At 43.5% G+C, this 24,594-nt stretch overlaps 1 protein-coding gene across 3 annotated transcripts; it reads left to right on the plus strand.

The window, feature by feature from the left end:
* Window positions 1-1,479: 1,479 nt before the first annotated feature.
* herpud1 (homocysteine-inducible, endoplasmic reticulum stress-inducible, ubiquitin-like domain member 1) lies at window positions 1,480-20,297 on the plus strand. Of its 3 annotated transcripts, none has more exons than XM_067997770.1 (8): window positions 1,480-1,953; window positions 7,401-7,478; window positions 9,675-9,752; window positions 12,425-12,540; window positions 12,632-12,754; window positions 14,791-15,132; window positions 16,977-17,115; window positions 19,647-20,297. In XM_067997770.1, the coding sequence occupies exons 1-8, from the start codon at window positions 1,813-1,815 to the stop codon at window positions 19,827-19,829; spliced, it is 1,200 nt and encodes a 399-aa protein (XP_067853871.1). In that variant the 5' UTR covers window positions 1,480-1,812; the 3' UTR covers window positions 19,830-20,297. The 3 variants fall into 3 exon arrangements, with proteins under 3 accessions (XP_067853871.1, XP_067853873.1, XP_067853874.1); XM_067997772.1 differs by having other exon boundaries at window positions 9,675-9,740; window positions 12,422-12,540; XM_067997773.1 differs by having other exon boundaries at window positions 9,675-9,740.
* Window positions 20,298-24,594: the final 4,297 nt, after the last annotated feature.

Genomic DNA, 24,594 nt, shown 5'->3' on the forward strand with positions numbered 1-24,594 from the left:
CCAGCTTCCTAAAGCCCAGTGCCGTTCTGCCTCAATATACAGAGGCATACAAGATGGCACAGAAAAGATAGATCCCATCAATATTGTAAACTAAACCACAACAGTAGGGCAAGGAGCACAGGTTCAAATTAGTAAATTACAAATTTAGGGCTGATGTCAGACAGTACTACATCACACAAAGAGAATGCCTGAAAGGCCTCCCCTCCCCTGCTCCACCCATCAGAAACTTCAATTAATCCCAAGTCCTTTTGCATAACTCCCATCACCCTTGTCCCACTATGATTCCGTACTCCGACGTATTGATTGCAAGGTCTTTATTCTTGTTTACAAGTCTCACCCCTTCCCACCCAAGCGATCTCCTCCCACGCGGCCCTGTCCACGTCTTCCACTCTAACTTTGGCTCACTGTTATTCCCTGCTTCCTCTGCTCTACCATCGGTGACTGATCGTTTAGTCATTAATGCCCATCTTCAACTCTCTAAATCGGTTCACCTTGCCATTGTCTCACTTCCTTCAACTCTCACCCCCCCAATCTCTCTGGGTTGCCCCTGGGTCTCCTCTTCCTTCTCACTTTGAGATATTCAAATGTAAGTTATTGCTGTTTGTCAACACTTGGAACAGACTTCCTAGTAGGGTAGTGGAGATAAAACCCAGAATCATTGAAGGAGCAGTTGAATGGTGGATGGGGAGAGGGCTGCAGTATCTTTCGAGATAGGGCCCCAGGTCCGTCCTCTCTCATAGTCTACCTCATGAACACAATGTTTAATGGTAAGGAGCTGATGAGAAATGGATCCTTTTTGGGTTTTTTTTTGGGGGGGGGGGGCTAAAATGTGCTCCAAAAATATAACTTTGTTACAAAACCAGATGAGGAGACATTGGTTTACACAGTGAGTTGTAATGATCTGGAATGCACTGCCTGAAAGGGTGGTGGAAGCAGGTTCAATAATAACTTTCAAAAGGGAATTGGATAAATACTTGTAAAGGAAAATAAAATGCAAGGGCAATGGGGAAAGAGCAGGGGAGTGAGACTAATTGGCTAGCTCTTTCAAAGAGCCAGCACAGGCACAATGGGCCGAATGGACCACAACCCGGCTTTATTTCCGGGTTTAACTTGGGCGCATAAAAGTACAGGCTTCCCACTGGCAATGCAAAGTCTGAAAAATTTCCAGTTGCGACCCAAAAAAAAACTATTTTCAACTCATTCCCGCCCCTTCTTGGGGGTTAAAATCCCTCCCCAAAGAGTCTACATCTGAAAGCGACGGGTGCAGGGCGATATCTCCGCCTGTAATTCACCCGAAACTGACCGGGAGCCGGGTTCAGTGCCTCGGAGATTGCATCAGCTGCTTTGCTCTGTATCCAACCCCTGTCGGGGGGGAATGTCGGGGCCGCTCCGTCCCGCAGGGAGGCGGGGATTCCCCCTTACACGTTTTCTCTGAGCTCCACGTCGCTCCTCCATCCGACCAATCGTCGGCAGCCACACTCTGATTTGGCAACAGGACACCCGGCACTAATGTTAAAGGACAAGTCGCTTCCAAGTAAAGGAGAGGAACTTATTAACTTGTTTCCAGCCAAAGCTCCTGGAGTTCGCTGCCAGAACTTCCCACAGTCAGGCTTTATTATCCATTATTACAGTAGCGTTTGATCAACCTTTTCCCCGCAGGACTCCTTCTGCTTATTTATATTATCTGCGCTGTTCTCGGTTCGACTGGGTATTTCCTGGTGTCTGGGCGAGCTCACTTCTTGCGTCGTTGAAAAGGTTGTTTTGGAAAAAAAACCAAACCAGTATCAGGAGGAAGAAGACGACGGGGAGAGTATGGGGACGAACGAGGAGATGTTGACCTTGGTCATTAAAGCGCCCAACCAAAGATATGAGGATCAAAGGGTACAGGCAGAGCTGAGCTGGACAGTGAAGAGCCTGAAAACGCATCTGAGCGAGAAGTACCCAAGTCACCCAGTAAGTAATGGATTGAGGGTGGTGGCGAGTGGTAATTAAGTCTCAGGCACAGGTCAGGAACTAGAAGCACAGCTCAAGTGTTTCCAAGCTTTTTTTTCTCTCTTATTGGGCCCGCTTGGGTGGATACCGTGGACGTTTGAGGGCCGTGTGTAAAGTTTAGATCAACGTTCCTGTCAAGTTGCACCCCCTACTTGCAGATCTATGTGTTACGATTGAGGATATATCTGCCAGGGAGGCCTCCAGGCCCAAGAAATTCAAACAGGACAAACCAGCGAGTAAGAAATCTTAAGTTGGAACCGAGCAGAGTTGCCTGAGTTTGGTATACTGTAAATAGCTCGCAGGGTTATCCTACACATGACACCAATATATTTGTAAGCTGCAGAATCTAGAGTAGAACTGGCCTTGGAAAGATATAGTTGACTTGTTATGGTGTCATATTCACCTCTCGCACTGATACAGAATGGGTTGATGTTTTGGTCGGAGGAGGAGGGCAGGGGTTTTGAATCGGCACGTATATCAGGACAGCAAATACGCAGACACAAGATTTGTGCTACCAGTAGGGTTGCCAACTCTGGTTGGATGTATTCCTGGAGGTTTCATCACATGACCTCCCATCTCCAAATGCCCCATCTGGTCAGACAGCCTTTATTTATCCTTCTCCAACATTTTTATGAAAAATACAGATACTTTTAATGCCCCCTATGATTTTTCTCTGCAGATTGCTCGCAGCAGTGTCCTGGAGATTAATCTTTAATTCCTGGAGACTCCAGGGCAATTCTGGATGGTTGGCAACCCTAGCTGTCATTCATCACACACTGGGTTTCCACTATTTCACATGACATCGTCAGCACCACTTTCTCCCTTCCCACCCCCCACACACACCTTGTGTTGTACCTTGATCAGAGAGCTGCTGTTGTGGACTCTGTACGATCCCCAACCTGATATAATTATTCAGACTAAATTGCACTGAATCTGATATCTAGTGTGAGTGAGGAAGAGCGTGGACCAGGAAGTACTGGCTCACTTCGACAGCACATATACCAAAGAAGCAGGTGAAGTTGCTGTGAGCTAGTTTCAGGGTTAAAATGTTTCAGGGAGAAACATGTAAACTTCATGAGATTTTGGTTCAAACTCCGACAGATAAAGAGCGTATAATGAAAGAAAGGACAAGAGCTGTATTTTTTTTTATTTCCAAATGCAGTGGAACAAGTTGTGGGAAGGAATTGCTTGTGTGTCCTTTGGATAGTTAACAGCTAATCAGCAATGATCAGTTATCTGGGATCTGACATTAACTTTACAGTGAATGTTAAACCCAATTTACAGCATCTATATATTAGTAGTCAAAACACTGCTATTTGTTTTCCTTCCAATTGACTAGACATTAAAATTACCCCTTAATTCCAGAAAATGCCCAACTTCATTTTGTTTTGGAGGTTTATAAAAGTGTTATGATAAAATACGTTTATTATTTTCATACCTGCGTTTGACACCACACTAAATGCCCCAAAATCCTGTCCTAAATGAGTGTGTGCAAGTACTGGAAATAAAGAGTCTGCACTAGTTTAGGATCAGCTCGGATCCCAAAGCCCAACTCGCAGGCTATGTGACTTGTAAGGGTGGGGAGATAGTCGCGATCTGGTGGAGTGGCCTCTGCTCTGAAATGTAAGGGAGGAGATACCAGAGGCTTAGCAATCCTTGTGCTTCCTGCAGACACTAGATACTTCAGGCGGAACCCACACTGTCACCTTGGTTAGAATTTTCATGTCTCCCAATGTCCCGTTCTCTGGACCTTTTTTATAGGAATTCTAATTTGGACCAGAAGTCCATTTTCCTAATTTGGAGTCTGCCCCTTAATGAGTTTGGAATTGTTACTTTCTGCGCACCCTTTATCTTTCGATTTGTAAACTGGAGTTCCGATGATAGCCATGCTGCTTAAGGCAGTGAGCAGATGAAGTATACGGACTAGGACGGTCCCAGCTTTGATCCCCAGTCTTTGCTGAGTCAGTGGATCCCGGTGGAGGTGGTGATAGCAGGCACTCAATTGGCTTCAGGGAGGGCAATATCAGCCCAAGCTTGCATTCTGATCAATCCAGCTCCCCCTTCTGGATTTGGGCATGTTCGGACTTCGGGTGAGGACAGAATGGCAGTGATGCCCCCACGCAGTTCAATAGCCTGCCAATGATCACACATGAAGAATAGGCATTTGAGTGAGGTTCTGGAGGGCTCCAGGAGTCGGTGCCTTCAACAGAAGGGAAGGGGAGGAATAAAAATAAATTGGAAGATTCAGACAGCTGTAGCAGTAGTACAGCAACTTAAGGACATCTGCCACAGATCTGAGAAATGTCTAAGTACAAATCACAAGGTGGAATTGCACAAGCTTGTGCTGAAGTAGATATTGTGTATTCAGTCTGGCCTTACTCCAGTTGGTATGGGATGGCAGTACGTGTTTAGTGGGAGGGCTGTTCCAAGAATACAGTCAAACTGAAAACTGTGTTACAACGGCCTTTTAAACATTGTCCCTGCTCTGATTAAAATGTGCAACACTGACTTAAAGTTGACATTAGATCTTTTCAAAAAGGGATGCTCTTATTTTAAGACAACATTGCCTAATATGGCAGTCAGTGAACAGAATGTGACTGGGTGGTTAAACTGGGGGCTTTTCTCACAGGTTTCATATTCTGGGATCAGAAGAAGTGAAATGTGTAATCTGCTGATACTCTTACTGCAAAAGTATAAAACTAGATTTTCCAGTTGTGCTCATATTGACCTTTCATTTAAAATTATGAACAGGAAGAATTTTCTAGACTCCGATGTGTTGTGTTAAAATACAGCTTTAGGTATGTAAACTTCTATGATTCTATTGCAGGCAATTGGGACTAGCTTAGTGGTATAAACTGGGCGACATGGACATGTTGGGCCAAAGGGCCTGTTTCCATGTTGTAAACTTCTATAATTCTAGGTAGTTTTGAACTCATTTAGTTTGCTTTCAAACCCAGAGATGTGAAGCAGCTACACATTTTATGGATTTCTGACATGTCGTGCACTGCTGTGTATGTCATTAATTTTAAACTTTAAAAAAAAAATCAAAATAGCATGGGATCCTATTGTTTAAGAGTGGAAATGTATTTTTAATTTTTGGAATCTTTTTTAAATTTGTGTTTCTGTTCTGTTTTCCCTAATATTTTAAAATAATCTATAAAATGTGTCCTCCAAAATAATGTGACTCTAGAAATAGCAGCTACTGACCCCCCTTGACCCACACTCACGCCCTCACTTCTCAGCTATCTCCCAGTTCGTAAATAGTCACCTGCAAAGGTCATTGTTGCAATAGAATGAAGCAGGTGTTCACTGAGCTCACTGTCCATTATTATAACTAACGCTTCTATACCTTTTTATATGGGTTAAATGTATTCTTGCATTGCTGGTAATATCACAGTGCTGACACTGGACTCACTATTGCACTCACGTTGCTGGTAATATCACTGGGCTCACTCACTTGCACTCACATTACTGGTAATATCACTTAAGCTAGTTCTATTCAATATTGTGCCATTCACTCCTTATGATTCCCTTTAACTTGTTATCTCAAATTGCTGCACTATCCGATGGCAGACTTGAAACCACAGTACTTCAGCCTGGTATTATGTAGTTGAAATGCTTTCTCCAGACACAACCCAGGCTTTCAAAATCTGTAATTGTGTGTGTTTTTTTTTTAATGTAGCTGCGTGGACATAATGTGAAGGTTTCACATGCTCACCATTCCCAGTGTATTATCCCCCAATGCAGGAATCTCACGTTCAGCATTATTTTTCCCCTCGCCAGCAAGACCGATGTTTAAATTGAACTGATAGACGCAGGCTAACAGTCCCGGTGATGGCCCTTTTAAAATGCTCTTTGCTCACATATGGTGTAGTCCCTGCCATGTGTTGACTGAAAGCTGTGGATATAGAAGAATAGCTGAGGTATAAACAGCGCATTTGATAATAAATGGCCTGGTGCTTGAAATGTAACATTCTTTGCCACAAAACATTGTTGAAGCACAGTCCATAGATTCTTTTATAAGGAATCAGATAATGCTGGAATATTAGAGTGTAGAGAGCAAACAGGCCGGAGAGTGGTAGAGACCCGATCGGCTCAATATCCTGGTTCTGGGCTGTTAACGTTCTGAGTTTATAAGTTTAGCTACAGTGGTCTTTAATCCCCTTTCATCTCCAACATGGTCTCTCGACTGCATTCAATGCACTTCTGCCTATCTGTAAGAAGAATCCAAAGCAGATGTTACTTGAAACGCAAACACTTGTAGATACAGATAGCTGGCACTGTGTGTAATGCTATTGCTGCACTGCGCCAGGTGGCACAGTACCAATGCCAACCCTATTTCCGCAATGTTGTAGGGATTGTGCCACAGCTGCCTTGTTTGTTCGTATCACTTGGGGGGCCAGGCGGAGGTTGGGCCGAATTCCACAGGTGTGCACTCACGTGTTTGCAGGGAGCGATATTTACTTATCCAGATCCTGCCTGTTGGAATAACAACTACAACAACTTGCATTTATATAGTGGCTTTAACGTAGTAAAACATCCCAAGACGCTTCACAGGAAAGAGTCGGAAGGACAATCAGTTGTTCTCAGTTAGTGGAATTTGAAAGCAGCCTGCTGTATCACCAAAGGATTTAAAAACTTTTTTTTAATGAGTATGTTGTGAGATGCAGACATAATAAGTTATTCTTACCTACAGCAGTGGCTGCTTTTTTTTCAAATGAGACATCAAACTGCGGCTCCAGCTAACTGTTCAAGTGAATGTCGAAGATCCCCTGCAGTGCGGAGAATTCTCCCGGTGTCCTGACTAACGTTGCTCCCTCGACCAACACCACCAAAAAAATGATGAACTGTTCATTTATCTCCTTGATGATGCATTTGCCTAATTTGAGTCACCTGAATTCAAAAAGTAACTTTTACGTTTCTCCGAGACTGGTAGGGTGCTATTATAAATGCAAGACAGCCTTTCTGTTAAAGGCACAGAATGAAAATAGTATAAGGCAGCACTGGCTGTGCTGACACTGGCTGCTCACAGTTTAACTTCCTCAGAATCACTAATCGAATTGCAGATTTCTGCCTGATTTAAAAAGAAGCATAAAGGCTGCGTTTATACAGCACCTTTGCACATCTCCTAGAAGTGTCTCAAAGTGCTTCATCAATAGTAAGTAACTTTGAAGCGCAGTGCCAGTTGTTATATGGGCAAACATTGTGTTAGTTATTATACTGTGACACATTATGCCTTATCCAGTTTCCATAATTAATAAGAAGAAAATCAAGAGCGAATCCAAGACCACTTTGTTTATGTCATTTTGAAGAAACTGAGTGGCATTGAAATTTCAGAAGGATTGGAAGCAACTGGACACATCCAGTGCTGTCTGTCTCTGATCTCCTGCATTGTGTTGCTTTTCCAGACTGAACCAGAGCAAAGGCTGATCTATTCGGGGAAGCTGCTGCCCGACCACCTTTTCCTAAAGGATGTGCTACGAAAGGTCAGTACTGTGAGCTCCTGCTAGAGAGGTGAGAGTGCAACAAAAAACACTTCTCATACTGTGAACAGGCCGCATGGTTCAAATGTATTCAATATCAGTATTTGTCAGTTAAATACTAAAATTGTTGAGTTCAGTGTTGCTATGCTTGTGATTTTGAGGACCATTTATTGCTCTGTATTGTTTTAATGTGATGATGTGGAGATGCCGGTGATGGACTGGGGTTGACAAATGTAAAGAATCTTACAACACCAGGTTATAGTCCAACAGTTTTATTTGAAAATCACAAGCTTTCGGAGATTATCTCCTTCGTCAGGTGAATGAGTGACTCACTCACCTGACGAAGGAGATAATCTCCGAAAGCTTGTGATTTTCAAATAAAACTGTTGGACTATAACCTGGTGTTGTAAGATTCCTTACGTTTGTTTTAATGTGTGCAATTAATGGGGATAGAAGAGAGAGAATTTTCTCCCCCTCCCACCCTCAAGGTGTTAGCCATGGCTCATAGATAGCACTCCTGCCCCTGAGTCAGAAGGTGTTAGGTTCAAGTCCCACTCCAGGAATTTGAGCACTTAATCTAGGCTGATAGCTGAATGCAGTACTGAGGGAGGACTGCACTGTCGGCAGTGCCATCCTTCGGATAAGACATTAAGCCAAGGCCGTATCTGCCCTTTCGGGTGGATGTAAAAGATTCCATGGTACTATTTTGAAGGAGAAGGGGAATTCTCCCGTGTCCTGGCCAATATTTTCCTTCAACCAACATCACTAAAACAGATTATCTGATCATTTACCTCATTGCTGTTTGTGGGACCTTGCTCTGTGCAAATTGGCTGCTGCATTTCTCTACATTAGAACATTGACTACACTCCAGAAAGTACTTAGAATCATGGAAAATCTACGGCACAGAAGGAGGCCATTCGTCCCATCGTATCTGTGCCGGCTGAAAATGAGCCACCCAGCCTAATCCCACTTTCCAGCACCTGGTCTGTAGCCCTGTAGGTCACGGCACCTCAGGCGTGCATCCAGGTACTTTTTAAATGTGATGAGGGTTTCTGCCTCTACCACCCTTCCAGGCAGTGAGTTCCAGACCCCCACCACCCTCTGGGTGAAAAAATATTTTCTCAGCTCCCCTCTAATCCTTCTACCATTCACTTTAAATCTATGCCCTCTGGTCACTGACCTCTCTGCTAAGGGAAATAGGTCCCCCCTATCCACTCTATCTAGGCCCCTCATAATTTTGTACACCTCAATTAAATCACGACTCAGCCTCCTCTGTTCCAAAGAGAACAAAGCCAGCCTATCCAATCTTTCCTCATAGCTAAAATTCTCCAGTCCTGGCAACATCCTCGTAAATCTCCTCTGTACTCTCCAGTACAATTGCATCCTTCCTGTAATGTGGTGACCAGAGCAGTACACAGTACTCAAGCTGTGGCCTAACTAGTGTTTTATATAGTTCTAGCATAACCTCCCTGATCTTATATTCTATGCCTCAGCTAATAAAGGAAAGTATTCCATATGCCTCTTAACCACCTTATCGACCTGTCCTGCTACCTTCAGGGATCTGTGGACATGCACTCCAAGGTCCCTCACTTCCTCCACACCTCTCAGTATCCTCCCATTTATTGTGTACTCCTTGCATTGTTTGCTCTCCCCAAATGCATTACCTCACACTTCTCGGGATTGAATTCCATTTGCCACTTTTCTGCCCACCTGACCAGTCCATTGATATCTCTCTGCAGTCTACAGCTTTCCTCCTCATTATCAACCACACGGCCAATTTTTGTATGATCTGCAAACTTTTTAATCATGCCCCCTACATTTAAGTCCCAGTCATTAATATACACCACAATTGGCTGTACAGAGCTTTGAAATGTCCTGAGATTGTGAAATGCAAGTTCGTTCTTCTTTAAAAAGGGTGGTGTCTCCCTTTGTGATGGTAACATTCAAATATTAGTTATTCACAAAATCCTTACCTCAGCAATTTATTTCTTTTAGCTTTTTAATTTTTTTTAAAATGTGAAGAGTTTTGATGAATAGATTTAGAATTAACGTTCCCTTTGATGGAGTTTGGGAAATATAAATCAGTGTTATAAAATGACTCCTTTTGAGGACTTACAGACCAGTTGCTGACTGACTCCCAGAAATACCTAGAGTGGGTCTGGTGCTAATTGTCTTACCTCTCTTGTTTGTCTCCTACAGAGTGACCAGTACCATACCCTCCACCTGGTCTGTAACTTTAAAAATGGATTCGAATCTACACAGCCAGTAAGTGTGAAGGTAAAAGAGGGGGGTAAAGTGTGCTTGCACATACACACCTGTAAGCACCATTGTGTGGAATGGGAAGGGATGTTGGGCAGCTTTACAATCCTACATCATTGTGGGATGGGAACATGGCCAACTTCCTCTGAGATGAGGACCAAGGAAAGTTGTGGCCATTGTTTAATTTGCTACTCGCTTGTCTAAAATGAGGTCCCCTACAAGTGGCACACTGTTGCACACTTCAATGTGACTGCCACGGTATCTGCTCACGAGAAGCTTTTAACTGAGCAAAGAACTGCAGATTCTTCATACTAGTGTAGGAAGCCGGGCATCAGAAGATTATTTAGCCATTCCACCTCATCCATGACTCACTGACAGTGTTGACCTCCCTCTTGTTCTGGTGCCGAGTCCATGTCCCTCTACACTGTTGAGCCAGATGTCAGTTGGTTTTCTTTGTTAATACTTCAACTGATGTTTGACAGATGATCAAAGAGTGAGTGTATGAATGACCCCACTGGAGTTTCTCCCCTGTCCCCCCCCCCCCCCCCACCCAATTTATATTGTGAGAGCTGTGAGGGCTGGGGTAGGAGAACAATGCTGGGTTGGAAAGTGATGGATACCAAATTTGTGCAATGGTGAATTATCAACCGAGATACAGATGTTGAGTCGGTAGTGTGTCAGCACCCTCATGCTGTTAGACTTAGTAACTCTTCTAAGGCACTTATTCTGGTGACCTTAGGACTCCATCTCTGCGATCATCCTTCAGTCTTAAGTTCTCTCCTTCGCTCTCCTGACTCTGATTTTGAGTTCAAACCCCACCTCCAGAGCCTTGAGCACGTAATCTAGGCTGACACTTCAGTGCAGTACTGAGGGAGTGCTGCATTGTCGGAGGTGTCGTCTTTCAGATGAGACGTTCAACCGAGGTGTCCTCTCCGATTGATGTAAAAAATCCCGTGGCACTATTCGAAGAAGAGCAGGCGAGTTCTCCCAGTGCCCTGGCCAACATTTATCCCTCAGCCAACACCACCAATTAAAATTAACTGGACATTCATCTCATTTGGTGCTTGTAGGACCTTCCTGTGTGCAAATTGACTGCCATGTTTGCCTACAAAATAAAAGTGCCTACACTTTAGAAGTAGTTAATTGGCTGTAAGTGCTTCAGGATGTTCTGAGGATGTGAAAAGCACTATATAAATGGAAGTACTTTCTTTCAGTACAACCCTTTCCAATCCACTATTGGTGGCAGAGTCTTCAGCGCTGGGGCCTTATTCTCTGGACTGCCTCTGTAAACCCCTCTCCCCCTCTGTTTCTCTTTCAAAGCCAGCTGAAAACTCATCTCTTTGACCAAACATTCCTTCTTTTAACTCCTTCACAAAGGTTTGGTGGTGATTACTTTTGTCCTCTTTGAAGCGCTTGGAGCATTTTCTTACATTCGAAGCACCATATAAATGTAAACTGGTGTTAACATCAACACTCGCTGTTTATGCCTAAACACACACACACACACACACACACACACACACACACCCCTGTGATTGTGTGTTAGTTTTATTTTTTTTAAGTGTATTGACAGTGAAAATCTTCAATTCTAACTGGAGTTGTAAGTAGCTGTGCAGTATAGCAATAAGGAATGAAGAATATTTTTAAAGAGCTATGAATTCAGGGGCACGTTACTGTGCTATGGAGGAAAAAAAAAATCACCCCAGCCATTGAGCTATACCACAGAGAAATGCAGTAGGAAGGGTATTGAAGCTTGTCGTTTCCTGCTTTGAGCAGTCAAGAAAGCGCCTACAGCTCCCATCAGATGAGAACAGGTGCTGTGCAGAGCACAGACTGAAACCTATTTTCACAAATATGGTCCCCCTGCTCTGAAGATTTGCATTCTTGGGGTAAAGCAAAGTGCTCAGCTGTCTTGTGAGTTGTGAGCAAGTTATTTATATCCTAATTGGTTTCAGCCTTCTGTTAAAATCCTACGGAGGAAGAATCTAATTTGCAGTTGAAACCTATCTCTGCTTCAAGTTGCCATTCTGGTTCCTACTGTTTATTTTTTGGTTTATACCTTGTGCATTGGAGTTTAATAAATCTATTTTTTTGTGAATGGGTTTAGTTGGTGTTATTGGGGTCGAAAATCCTTGTGGGCATTAGTGCTAAAAGAGTGATAGTGATTCAGCAGCACGTCTATCGACTTCGGTAGAAAAGAAAATTGGGCGGAGTATAAAACGGGCCGCTGATTCACTACTCCATTGAGACTTGCGGTTGAGAGGACAGAACCAAAGGGCTTTGTCGTTATTGAATGTCCAGCCTTCAGCAACTTGTTTGCTCGGGTCCAGGATGTGAATTGCATCCATTTTAGGATCTAATGGAGCAAAAGGCAGAACATGCACCAACATCCCTCCATTGTGTCTACTCTTGGTATTGGAAATCACGAGATTGCAGAATAGAGGATCAAAAACAAAGGTGAGAAAACCAGAAACACTCGCACAGAGCTGTAGCTGTGAGTTATTGCCGAGCTGGGATTGAGCCAAAATTAACTTTTGCCAGGTGGAAATAGAACTTTAAAGGGAGACAACAACAAAATGGCAGACAGGGGGTTTCATTGACATCAACTGGCTCCTTTGTCCACTGGTCATATTTCTCTGTATCTGGGCAGCAAGTTGACTTTTCTCTTTTTTTTTTGCTCCTGTAAGCAGGAACCGCCCGCACTTGCAGCCTCCGGCCAGGACACCCTCACGGTCCCCACGTCAGCAGCTGCAGATGGCCTTCGACACAGAGGGCCAACCTCCTTCCCTTGGGCGTACGGCGCCTGGTAAGTATGGAAAGAGTCTCCTTCGTCACTGACTTGGTGTTTTTTTTCATTGGGTATGTATTTCATCTGGACTTCAATTTGTCATTGAAAGGCCTGTAGGAGAAGAGCCCCAGAACCCAGTGGGAATGTCTGGTCTAGCAGCGTACAATCTGTACAGCTCTCAGCAAATCGTTTGGTTCCAGCAGATGTACGCAAGGCAGTATTATTTGCAATAGTAAGTATTTAACTTACCTGTGGGTTATCTTTTTAAATGAATGTGAAGGGTCTTCCTGGGGTAATTCCTGCTTCTTATCCCTCCTTTTTTGTCAATTCTAATACAGTATTATGACCATAGATTGCTGTTTACAACCAGAACTTGGTACTCTCTCTGTAGTATATGTACTGCCATTTACAAAAGGAGAGGTTGCACCATGGTGCAAGTAGTCAAAAAAATCACAGGTAAAATGTACCCATTACTCAGTGAGTTATTGTATATTTATATTTTTAAATATCTCTGATTTGAAGTTTGAATGAAAGTGAAGGTTATTTGGCCTTATTAGAATTCAAAAAGCATACATTTTTATAATGCCACGTCACTGCAATGAAATGCCTTCACTCACTCCCCACAAATTTATTTTGGATTGTACCTTTTTGACCAAGCTTTTCAGTCACCTGTCCTAATGTCTCCTTCTTTGGCTCGGTGTCAGTTTTTGTCTGATTACGCTCCTGTGAAGCGCCTTGGGACGATTTGCCACATTAAAGACACTATATGCAAATTGTTGTTGTTTTAGGGAAATGCAGCAGGGCCAAGAGAGGAATGCCCCCCTCCCCACCCTCACCAGTACCTGCACACCCGCATCCGCAGACAGAAGTGAACGTGCCTCACCTAGGTGGATGATTAGTGCTCCTATTCCAAAGAGATTGGTGCCACTAAGATATCTGAATGCCCAACGCCCCAATCACAGTATATGCAGCTTTCAGTAGTACTGCATGAAAGAAGGCATGTCCCGGTCATCAGTAGTCAGCGTAGCTTGATTGGCCTCACCCATCAAGATGTCACCAATTATATCTGCAGGCGTTGATGCACCTCTCCGGTGGCAATCACCAGGTATTGTCTTCTCTGATTCTGGGTCAGTGGAGAGCCAGATACAAAGCTCTGCCATTCAGACACCTTCAGCTACCATGCAGCAAAGGTCTGGCAGAGTCACTGCTAGACATGGCCTCCAACTTGTCTCCACCTCCTTCAGGCATGCTGGAAGTCCTGACCTAAGGGGATGGAGAAGAAAAGAGAACAACCCTCCTCGCAGCCATCTCGTGCACCTTTACCATCACTTGCCTGCAGACTCATGACTGGACTTTGGGTTTCCTTTGGCTACATTTTTGCCTGTCTCTTCTTAGTGCTCTCCTCCTTCAGCATTGGCAATGACTGCTAATAGGCCTATTGAGCCTTTCCAAAAGCTTTCAGAATTTTTGTCACCCTATTCTTCCACTTCCCTTTACTTATCCCCATCCCTTTAATTGTCACTTACAAACAATTTTGCACTCCCACCACTACTGTGCTCCCTGAACCCATCCAGAACAAGGGGCCACAATCTTAAAATTACAGCTAGGTCATTCCGGAGTGAAATCAGGAAGCACTTTTTCACACAGTGTAGTAGAAATCTGGAACACTCTTTCCCCCCCCCCCCACCCCCCCAAAAGGCTGTGGATGCTGGATCAATTGAAATCTCCAAGACTGATACCCTTACTTAATAAAAATCTATTGCTATCAAGAGGTATGGATCAAAGATGGGTAAATGGAGTTGAGGTACAGATCATCCATGATCTGATTTGAATAGCGGAACAGGCTCGAGGGGCTGAATGGTCTACTCCTGTTCCTATGTCCAGATTTGCACCTGAAGCTATGCTAATGAGCTGATGCTGTAAAATTGGGCGTAAACACACATTTGAGTCTGTCTGAGATCCACTTCTAACCACTGGGGACTACACTGTACCCATGTTGGAAAATCTAGGGTAGCATGTCTCCAGACTCCAATGGCCAATGCCACTAGTTCTTTCTAAAGTAAATATTAACAGCAATGTGGAAAATCAATGGGCCCGCTAGTTGAATGCTGGCCTGAAGTGTCCTTTTGGGGATAATAAAACTCTTAAGTTATCTGTGTAGTCCTTGGGCCAATTGTTTGTATTTGTCCAGTGCAGTCAACATCTATCCATTAACAGAGCATTTCAGATATTATCTGATTTTATTTCTGCATTTTCTTTTTGTTACAGTCAGGCTGCGGTTGCTGCTGCAGCCGCTGCCACCAACTCCCAGCAACAACCAGTGGTTACCCCAGGGACCCCTGCGGCACTGCCCAACCAGCCCCCTCTGGTCAACATTCCCGCAGATCAGAATGCCCCCCTGCCTCAACTCAACAACCCACCCGCTAACCAAAACCTACGGATGAACGCTCAGGGGGGTCCTGTGATGGATGACGACGACGAGCTGAACCGTGACTGGCTGGATTGGCTTTACTTAGCCGCCCGTGCCTGCTTTTTCCTCAGCGTTGTGTACTTCTACTCGTCCCTGAGCCGTGTAGTGTTGGTGATGAGCGCCATTCTGCTGATGTACCTGTAAGTATCCTGCGGTACCCTGAAGGATCTGGCGCCAACTTCTGAAGCCAACCAGCCCTTTGTTAGCTGTGCTGCCCCATATATTTTATTCTTGGTTCATTCTTGTTTGCCCACCCTAGCTATACGTGCAGTCTGGTTGCCAACCCTCCAGGGTTGTCCTGGAGTCTCCAGGAATTAAAGATTAATCTCCTGGATACTGCCATGAGAAAAGAACTTTTCTCCCCCCTCCAGTTTCTTTGCACACTTTTGTTTAGTAGTTATAAAAGTATTGGAGGTGGAAGGGTTGGTGGGGGGGGGGCAGGGAAGGCTGTTTGACTGGGTGAGGCAGTTGGAGATGGGAAGTCATGTGATAACCTCCAGGAATATGTCCAGCTAGAGTTGGCAACCCTATGTTTGATGCCATTGCTGGTGTGATGATGTCTTTGCATCGCTGACTACATTATTATACTCGTCATCTGCTACTAACCTGGTCAATTGGTTTGTGAGAAAATGAGCCAGGTGACACTGATAAACTACGATATCCACAAAAACAACAGTTAAACTCCACGAATGGCATTATTTCCAAAGATCACTGCAGATTTGCAGTCTACCGTAATGTTTGGATATCGTTAATTATGTTGGTAATAACTTTTATTTATGCTTCAATTATTAGCCACTACCACTCCCATCATCTCTATCTTCCCCACCCCTCCAGGCCGCAGCATGGCTCTGTACCTGAATCACAATGGGAAACCAGGCACCCAACACTGGGCCAATGCTGTTCTATAGTAAACTGATGGGAAGTAAATGAGAGCAGCCTTGGGTAACTGGCCCATTGTGTATTCGCTCCCGTCCCTATTCATCTCCGTGAGGGGGCGATGCCCTGTGAAATATTCTAATATGGTGAAAGTTGGTGCGTTTTGTGTGGAGGGAAGAGTGGATTTTTTTCTGGAGGAATTTACAGCTGAGGATGTTGATAGGAACTGGGAGAGTTGGTGTACAGAGTGCTTTATTGGATGACGTGGCATGTTTGATATGGTTTGTGCCTTGTTTGTGTTTGTCTGGTTTACTCGATGCTCCCTTTGACGTATCTCAGTGGACTGTGTACAGAAGGGTCAGGGTTCAGTAAACTAAACACTGCAAAGTCCAATAAATCCACTGAGCAGAGATCAGTCCTAGGCACCACACATTGGGGCTCTGATTACTGCCTGGATTATGTTCTGTCGAGTTTCTTTCTAGTCTTTAATCTCATTTGAAGCTTGCTAGTTTTAAAGCTGTTTTCAAGTTCTCTATTTCTGTTACTAATAGCTGAAGTAAAATAGCCTGCTTACATCTACATTATTTATGCAATTTAGTGTTTTAATGACCCAGATCATGTTCCTTCTCAACATTTTTTTATTTACTGAAAACCAGCTATATGGAAAAATAAAATCATAGAAAAATAGCAACCATTTTGAAGAGACTTTTCTAGAATCTTCTCCTGGGATGACTGGTTATATAATGCCTATTAAACTTGGCACTACGTCCAGAATTTTCCATAGGGAAAGAGCAGCTGCTCAGATATTTTTGTTTGTGTTGGCAGACTATTCGACTGTAAGAGTATGAATCAAGGCCAATCCAGCCCAAGCCTGACATACAAATACATGACATACAACCTGAGGGGTTGGGAGTGGGGGGTAATTTTATCGGTGGGCAAAAAACAGGCAAAAGTGAATTGACAGCCTGTTTTACACTGCACCTGATTTTCTTTTCCAATGTGTTAAATACTGTGTTGTCCTCCAGTTGTTGAATAGTCCTTCTTCCAGTGGGCTACATGTTTTATGTTTGCCTGATATCTGACCGTGTGCCCTGTGATTTCCTTGCAGGCATCATGCTGGTTGGTTCCCATTTAGGCATCCAGCACCGGTACAGCTAGTACCAAACAACAATGTGCCTGGGGAGGCAGTCAATCCAAATCGGGAACACCAGGAGAATCGGGAACACCAGGATGATGTGCAAGAAGAGGTCAGTGGAATTTACTCACAGTTTATTTGAATGGAAGACACAAAGTTGGTAATACAGCAGCTGTTACAGTTCGAATCAGATCAGCCATGATCTTATCAAATGGCAGCGCAGGCTCGAGGGGCCGAATGGCCTACTCCTGCTCTTAATTCGTATGTTTGTATAAATAAAATCTGCCCAATGGTTTTGTTAAGAAGGCAGCTGCTTACTTCAAGAACTCTGAATCATAATTAAGCTAAGGCTTTTGCAATTTATCTGGCTGAATTATTGTAAGCAAATTTTGAATATCACTCTTTGAAGTCACTGGTGTTGGGGTCAAAACTACATCTCTGATGTGAATGAAGTTGGGTGCAGATGTCCCAATGATTGTGTAGTTGATGAGGTTTTCGGTCTCCGTTGTTCTGTGTGGGGAGGTGCTGAGTGCACACACTGAAGGGAAGGGAGAATTCATTGTGCCAGTCAATCTAGGCAGTGATTATGCAGTTCCTGGTGCTCTTTGCAGAGTAATATTGGTGGAGGCCTTGAAGCAAATCTCCAAGCATCCACTCAACAGGAGTAGGTGGACTTCAGAAAAACAGATCCATTTTTAAAAGTTACAATGTAATTTGGATTTTATTAAAGTAAATTTTTCTTTTTGGTCAGCCAGATGTCTGCTGTGCAAACCCCATCATCCCAACCTACTGGGAAATCCATAAAAGGAGTTTTTGTTCCATGTGGAGTGAGCACTCTCTCATTAGAGACACTCCACTTAGCTAAATCTGGAGAACTTTGGTGTATGTTGGCAACAGCCAAGGCTTAGGGACTTTCATGCATGTGCTCAGGCACCTGCTCAGTCACCAGCTAAAACCATTCATCTTACCAGCAAATAGTTGATAAACTTCCCATTGGTTGTCTAACTAGGACCATTCAAGGGCATTGGCTTGCAGGGATATCTGGAGCCAAGTGGGAAAATTTCCCAGTGACAGATCTACCCCTCCAGATCCCAGTAATCAGTTGATTGGTCAATTGTCAACAATATCATGGACTGTTGCAGAGCTTGCCTGGCTGAGGTATCTGAATATGGATCTACCACAGAGGGCCAGCTCGGATACAATCTTCCTTTGCCCAGAGGATCATCATTAGTTGGTCATTGGGTAGTGACGAGCAGGGTATGAGCTCTTGTGAGGCAGCTTGCAGATGCCAGGAACGACTTCTGAGCCACATGGTGAGCAACACAACTCACCAGAGAATGTGTGAGTGCATTGCTATCTTCCTTGTGACCTTATCATGGACACACACTGCGTATACCCCATCAAAACAGTGATTTATCAGCTTCAGTAGCAGCTGCTTGCCTCTCGGCACCTCAGTCTTTGAGATGGTAAGAAATGCTTAGGGTCCGATGCAGTCAACAGTGCAGTGACACCACTCCAGTTCCAATTGTGTCAATTTGCTCATCTGTGTCATACGCATGATAAGGTTCATTGCAAGAGACTTTGCACACAATGGCACTGCCTCTTTCAGACATGGATAAGACAAAGGAGTTCGATAGTATCTTGAGTTTAGCTTTAATTGTGAGGCTCTGCTTTTATCTGGGCTCTCTGCGGATTGGTTTCCTTTCCAATTGAGTCATATTGTCCTGTAGCTTTTTGAGGATGTGGGAACTGTAAACCTAAACTGGATATGTGATTGAAAGTGGACAAAATGCTCAACTAAACACCCAACACTACCCTACAAACAAGCCACAAGCTTATTCTATGTATCCCTTCATGCAAAGAATGTGGCAGAATAGGAGATTTAAACTTGAAACATTCAATAGTTACTGTACAGCCTCTGTGTCACTTTTCCTTTGTCGCATTGTCACTAGTCACATTGATTTTTATCGTTCCCTTTGCTAATGGAGAACCCGTAAGAAGCTCCCTATGTAAATCCGTTCAATGCCCAGTCCCAAATGGCCAAGATGTTCTGCTTCGAGTGTGTTCACTACATCTTTAACTTGTACTTCCATATCCTTGTATTGAAATCCCTCCGTGGCCTCGCCCCTCCCTATCTCTGTAACCTCCTACAACCCTCCAAGAACTCTGCATTCCTCCAGTGCTGGCCACTTGCGGATCCCTGATTCTCATCGTTCCACCATTGGCGGCCGTGCCTTCAGCTGCCTAGGCTCTAAGCTCTGGAATTCCCTTCCTCCACCTCTCTCTCCTCTTTTTAAGGCTTTCCTTAAAACCTACCTCTTTGATCAAGCTTTTGGTCGTCTACCCTAATATATGGCTCAGTCAAATTTTTGTCTGATGACGCTCCGGTGAAGTGAAGCGCCTTGGGATGTTTTACTATGTTAAAGGTGCTATATAAATGCAAGTTATTGTTGGGTGGGAAAGTCTTTTAAAAGGTGCAGAATAAACAGTAACTCTACACACTTGATTCGAGTTAAATCATGGTGCTACGGGTTGACATTGTTTGCGGAGCAGGCTCGTGGGGCTGAATGGCCTACTCCTGTTCCTATGTATGATAAATTCTAATTGAATCAAGCTCTGACGTGCTCGGTGTGTGAATTTCAGAGCGGGACGCCAGATCAAGATCTTGACATAGCGAATAACTCTGGAAGCGATGATGTCACAGAGACCGCCCCAGCCCCTGATGCTGAACTAGAGAGGACCACGCTTTCGAATAAAGCCTGGGTGTTCTTCAAAACCTTCTTTGCCTCTTTGATCCCTGAAGGTCCCCAGGTTGTGGCGAACTAATTCCAATTACATGCAGGACTGCTGTGTGTTTAAAAAAAAACAGTGCAATTCTAGTTTCAGTGCTTACGGACATTGTGTGAAATGAAGTCAGACTGTTTCTGCTGCGACTGGGTCTATGAATGTGATTCCAAATGGAGCGCAGGATAGTATGTGATACAAAGGTGTAAATTTTGTAAATTATTGGAGGAAAGATATAGAACTATTATAAAATGTGCAATTTAGACTCTTCTAGCCTATCCAAAGCTGTAAATTGGATCATGAAATAACTCCAATGTGTTGACAGTTTACAGTGTCTTTATCATTTCCCTAACAGCTGCAGCTAACAACAGTTTTAAGTCCAGCAAATCTGGCTTCACACTGTTAAGAACATTTACTGCAAACTTTACTACTGTTGATATTTTCGCAAAGTTGTAAATCTAGTTTTCGCCTTACAGAAAGCACAATAAAAGAGTTTTGATGTAAATGAGACCTGCCTGCTCCCGGGGATCTGCTTTCTTTGACCCACTTTTAGTTCCTGTTAAAAGCTCCTGTGACGGAGGCAAACTGTGAGCTGCTTTAATGAGAATCTCGGTTTACATAAGTAATGCTGATGGAAGTCGCAAGTCAAAACCACACAATGTGGACTTCTGTTCCATTCGTTTTCTTTAAACACTTTGATTTTGAGTCTTTTAACTCAGAAATCAGAGTAAACAGTACATCATTCTCATCATTTGTTTGTTTTAATTTTCACCCCCTCCTCAGCTGGACGTACTGGTTCCCTCACTGGGGTAGGGTTCCGGGGTGACACGAGCCTTTTAGTATCTCGCCCAAATGCCCATTCTTTACATGTGAACCTCAGTGGTCGGCAAGATATTGAACCACGGGGTGAAGCACAACTGAGGCCGGTGCTGTCTTCACCTGATGTCTGCACGCACACTTTCCAGCAGGGGTCGGTCACTCACCGGCGATATGGAATCCCGACTAATTCCTCCCTCCCCACCCAAGGACCATTATAGTGCTCCCAACTGTGATCAGCTAACTCGGCACAGACCAGGGACAAAACCTGAGAGCTGCCTGATCTGACTCATTACCACACGAAGCAGTTAATTATCAACTTAGCTTGTCTTTTTTTTTAAATTTCCACATTAGAGACCAAAGTATAATATTTTCTGAGCATAAGTTCTATTTGTCTCAGTTTTTGTGTGTAATTCCTAACCTTTCCCTCGGCATTGGTTATCGGCATGGGAACCCCGCCATCAACTATCCCGCCGTTGATTGGCCAAGAGTGCCATGACGTGTATAATGAGCAAGAATTTGCAAACATCAGAACTGAAGCTGTTGAAACAGATCCCCTCCCCCACCCCACAACTCCCACCCCCCCCCCCCCCTCAACCTGCCTATCCTCCTCTACCCCTTTCCCACCCCCCCCCCACCCCCGCCCCCCCACCCTGCCTATCCTCCTCTACCCCTCCCCTCCCCCCCCCCCCCCCCCCCCCCCAAGCATGGTACTGCTGGAGACGAGTGACTGGCTGGAGTTTACAGCTGGTGCTTTCTGCTGACCGTCGGGAGAGTCGAACGATGCTGGCAACACTTGGTGAGGCTTCAGCTCAGGAACTGTGAGTGGAACTCTCTTCATCTTCAGGTGTTGGGTGTGGTGTATTTGTCAGTAATTTGTGTACAGTCCTGTGTGAGAGAACAGTTCTGACATCACCCCAAAGTGACATCAGGCCTGCATATTTTATGACTCTTGACAGACCCGAGCTTAAACATTCTGTTTATGCTAGAGGTGAGTGAACAGTTAAGGTACGGTCCAGGTTGACTGGACCAAAACTTACAAACCATTTCAACCACCTAGTCCCTAGTCAACCATCTTCCTAAAATGGGAGGAGGCTCGTGTGGAGCATAAACACTGGAATAGACCAGTTGGGTATGTTTCTGTGCTATAAGTTCTATGTAAACTATCCTCGAGGAACTAAAATTCCAAACATATTAATCGAGCACTCCATTGTCTGTTTACTGCCACCACCACCTTCTAAGACAATGAAGTGTTATATTTTATGATTGATTGACTTTGATCTTATCCTGCTCGCTTCCCAGATTGATGTTCCTAGTATCTTCCCTGGATAATGGCTCAGGGATGTTCCTCCAGGGAAGCTGGAACATTTCTCACCGTCTGGTGGAATTACTTTTGTACCGACTCTAGTTGCTGTGTTTTTTTTTAGTCGAGCCCAAATCTGAAGGTAGGAGTGAGATCAAGGGTTGAATTCCTTTGATGCTGATGAAAATTTATCAAAGATGTACAGAACTAATCCCTCTGCATCATAAGGCACAGACATAGAAACAAAGGCACTGCTGTTATAAAATCCAGACATTTAATAATGTCTAGTTTGCATTCCAGAAATTTCAAAAAACAGACTGTCTGCTAATGCTGAATTGGTGGCAGTCCTCGTGCTATAATTATGTTATTTACCTAATCTCATGCCAGAAGTCAACTGCTATCTAATCTTTCCATTTCAAATAGAAACTTAGGGAGCTTCCACACAAATAAAGAAATCAGAACCAAGCTAGGCCGAGAGGGTTTTGTAATGATCTGACATTGGGTAAACTCAGTCTTTATTCCCCTGTTTTATAACTTTTCTTCCGCCCCCCTTCACACTCGCCTGCTTGAAGTTCCAGTCAGAATAGTGTACCACAGCTCTATGCTGAGTGCAGTCCTAACTGGCTATCTAATTAAACCTACAGCTCAAGACAGTGCAGAGACAATCTACTGCATGTGTCTAATGATGGCGCTTCTGATTTGCAGTGAGATCCTGTGTAACTTTAAACATTTCCGTGTACCGGCAAATACTAAGGACAACCAAGGTAAATACTGAGACATTGCAACTGTGGTGGGTTTTTTTTGTTGCTAAATAATAAGTGGCATTGATGTATATTAAGTACTTAATTATTCATTGTTAATTTACATTAAAAATAATCAAGTGAGAAAGACTTAAGGCAAAGCAAAACACGTTAATAGTTCCCAGTGTCTTCACCATTACTGACAACTTTTTTTTTCAATGTTTAAAAATGTCTCACTTCTTTTCTGGGCAATTTCCCCCCCTTCTTGTTGGAGCATGGGTACTAAATGCCCTCTCGTATCTTGTCCAATTGGCCATTCTTCATTTGTTACCCTAGGTAGCGAGTGTCGTCAGGCATGTAAGATTGTTTTAATGAGTTTTTAATATAAATTAACTGTAAAGGACACCTGGTAATGAAGAACGTAACAGACATCCAGTATTTCAGGACTCCCACATATCATGGAATCCCCAATATGGGAATTCCATATTTACAATTTTCCTTCCATGGGTCTATTTAAAATAAATACTTTTACGCCCAAAATAACTGTTGAGAATTAACAAGAACCTTCCTCTCCATCACCCGTGACCTTTCCTTTTGCCTCCCCATGCTGCTGAAATGAATGGGGCCATTTAGATGAAGTGCCCCCCAAATTGGCATTTTTCGCAACACACATCAGTTTGAGACCATGGCTTTGTTACTGCATTCCAGTAACATTCACACATAATATGTTGAAATAGCCCCATTCACTTGAGGCCAGCAGAGGGGAGTAGTTGCCAAGGGACCTGCATCTGGGAGGGTGGTAGCAGGTTAGATTGGCAGCTCAAATGGCTAATCCCCAACATGGAGAGCTGGGGGCTGCGAAGTCAGAGGTTAAGTCTTTGGCTTCCTGTTCAGCTGAGACAAAAAGACAATCTGGTGTAATTTTGGGAATGTAAATAGTCAGACAGAGAGAGTTCTCTCTTGCTATGATTAGAGCTGACTAGTTTCAGGGATTTGCTAGTTATTAATGTGAATTTAACCTGTTAACAGTGTAAAGTGACATGCTTTGTTACTTTCTATGTGACAAGGAACATTATTAAATAAATTGAAATATATTCAAAATGAATATTCTGTTTGTTCATATTACATGTGAAATAAACCAGTTTGTTGGTTTACAGTTGGCCTTATCTCACTGGAGTGTTTATCAATCCATTTTCCGGAATATGGGAGAAACACTGGGTCCATGTGGGAGATTACAGTATCCAGGACACCCAATGAGAGATCTCATTGTTATAATCCCTCGGTCTAGATATTGGGCAGTAAAGGTAAACCCTTGATCATAGGGGACAGGGTGTGTCTGGCTACGGGAGAGACAAGTGACACCAAACGCGACACAATATCTAGCGCTGACCTGAAATTTGTAACCTCTCTCTAAGGATATAAAGATTCCCTATGCACACACTGCCATCACAATTTCTCGCTAAATCATTTGAATCACTCAATGCTTTTTGAAAAATATTTGTCAGCCTTTTTCTCCCTGTAACTGAAATTAGTAATGTCTAAAATAAAGTTGTAAACAAGAAATTCAAAACAAGATACATTTCAGTGACCAGACTAAATTTACCAATTAAATTGTCTCCAGTGTCTTTAACTTTCATTAATTTTCAAAGCCTCAACCTGTCTCAAAAGTCTAGGCTGCTTCCAATCTTTTCCTCAACAGTTTTAGCCACATCTGTGTATTCTGAGCATATGCAATGGCAAGATTTCCCAGCATACAATTTATGCATTACCAGGAGATAGAAGATGTTTCCCATCATAATCTGCAGATTTGAACATTTCTTTGCCTTTTTCCAAAAGATTTTGAAAGAAATTGGAGATTGAATTCTCAAAGCTTTATTTCAGGCACGTGATGACATTTATTAAGAAATGCTGTTTTCTATTATGAAATCCACTGACAAGATAACACCTG

The sequence above is a fragment of the Heptranchias perlo genome, chromosome 16 (genome assembly GCF_035084215.1).
Source record: "Heptranchias perlo isolate sHepPer1 chromosome 16, sHepPer1.hap1, whole genome shotgun sequence".
Classification (NCBI taxonomy): domain Eukaryota; kingdom Metazoa; phylum Chordata; class Chondrichthyes; order Hexanchiformes; family Hexanchidae; genus Heptranchias; species Heptranchias perlo.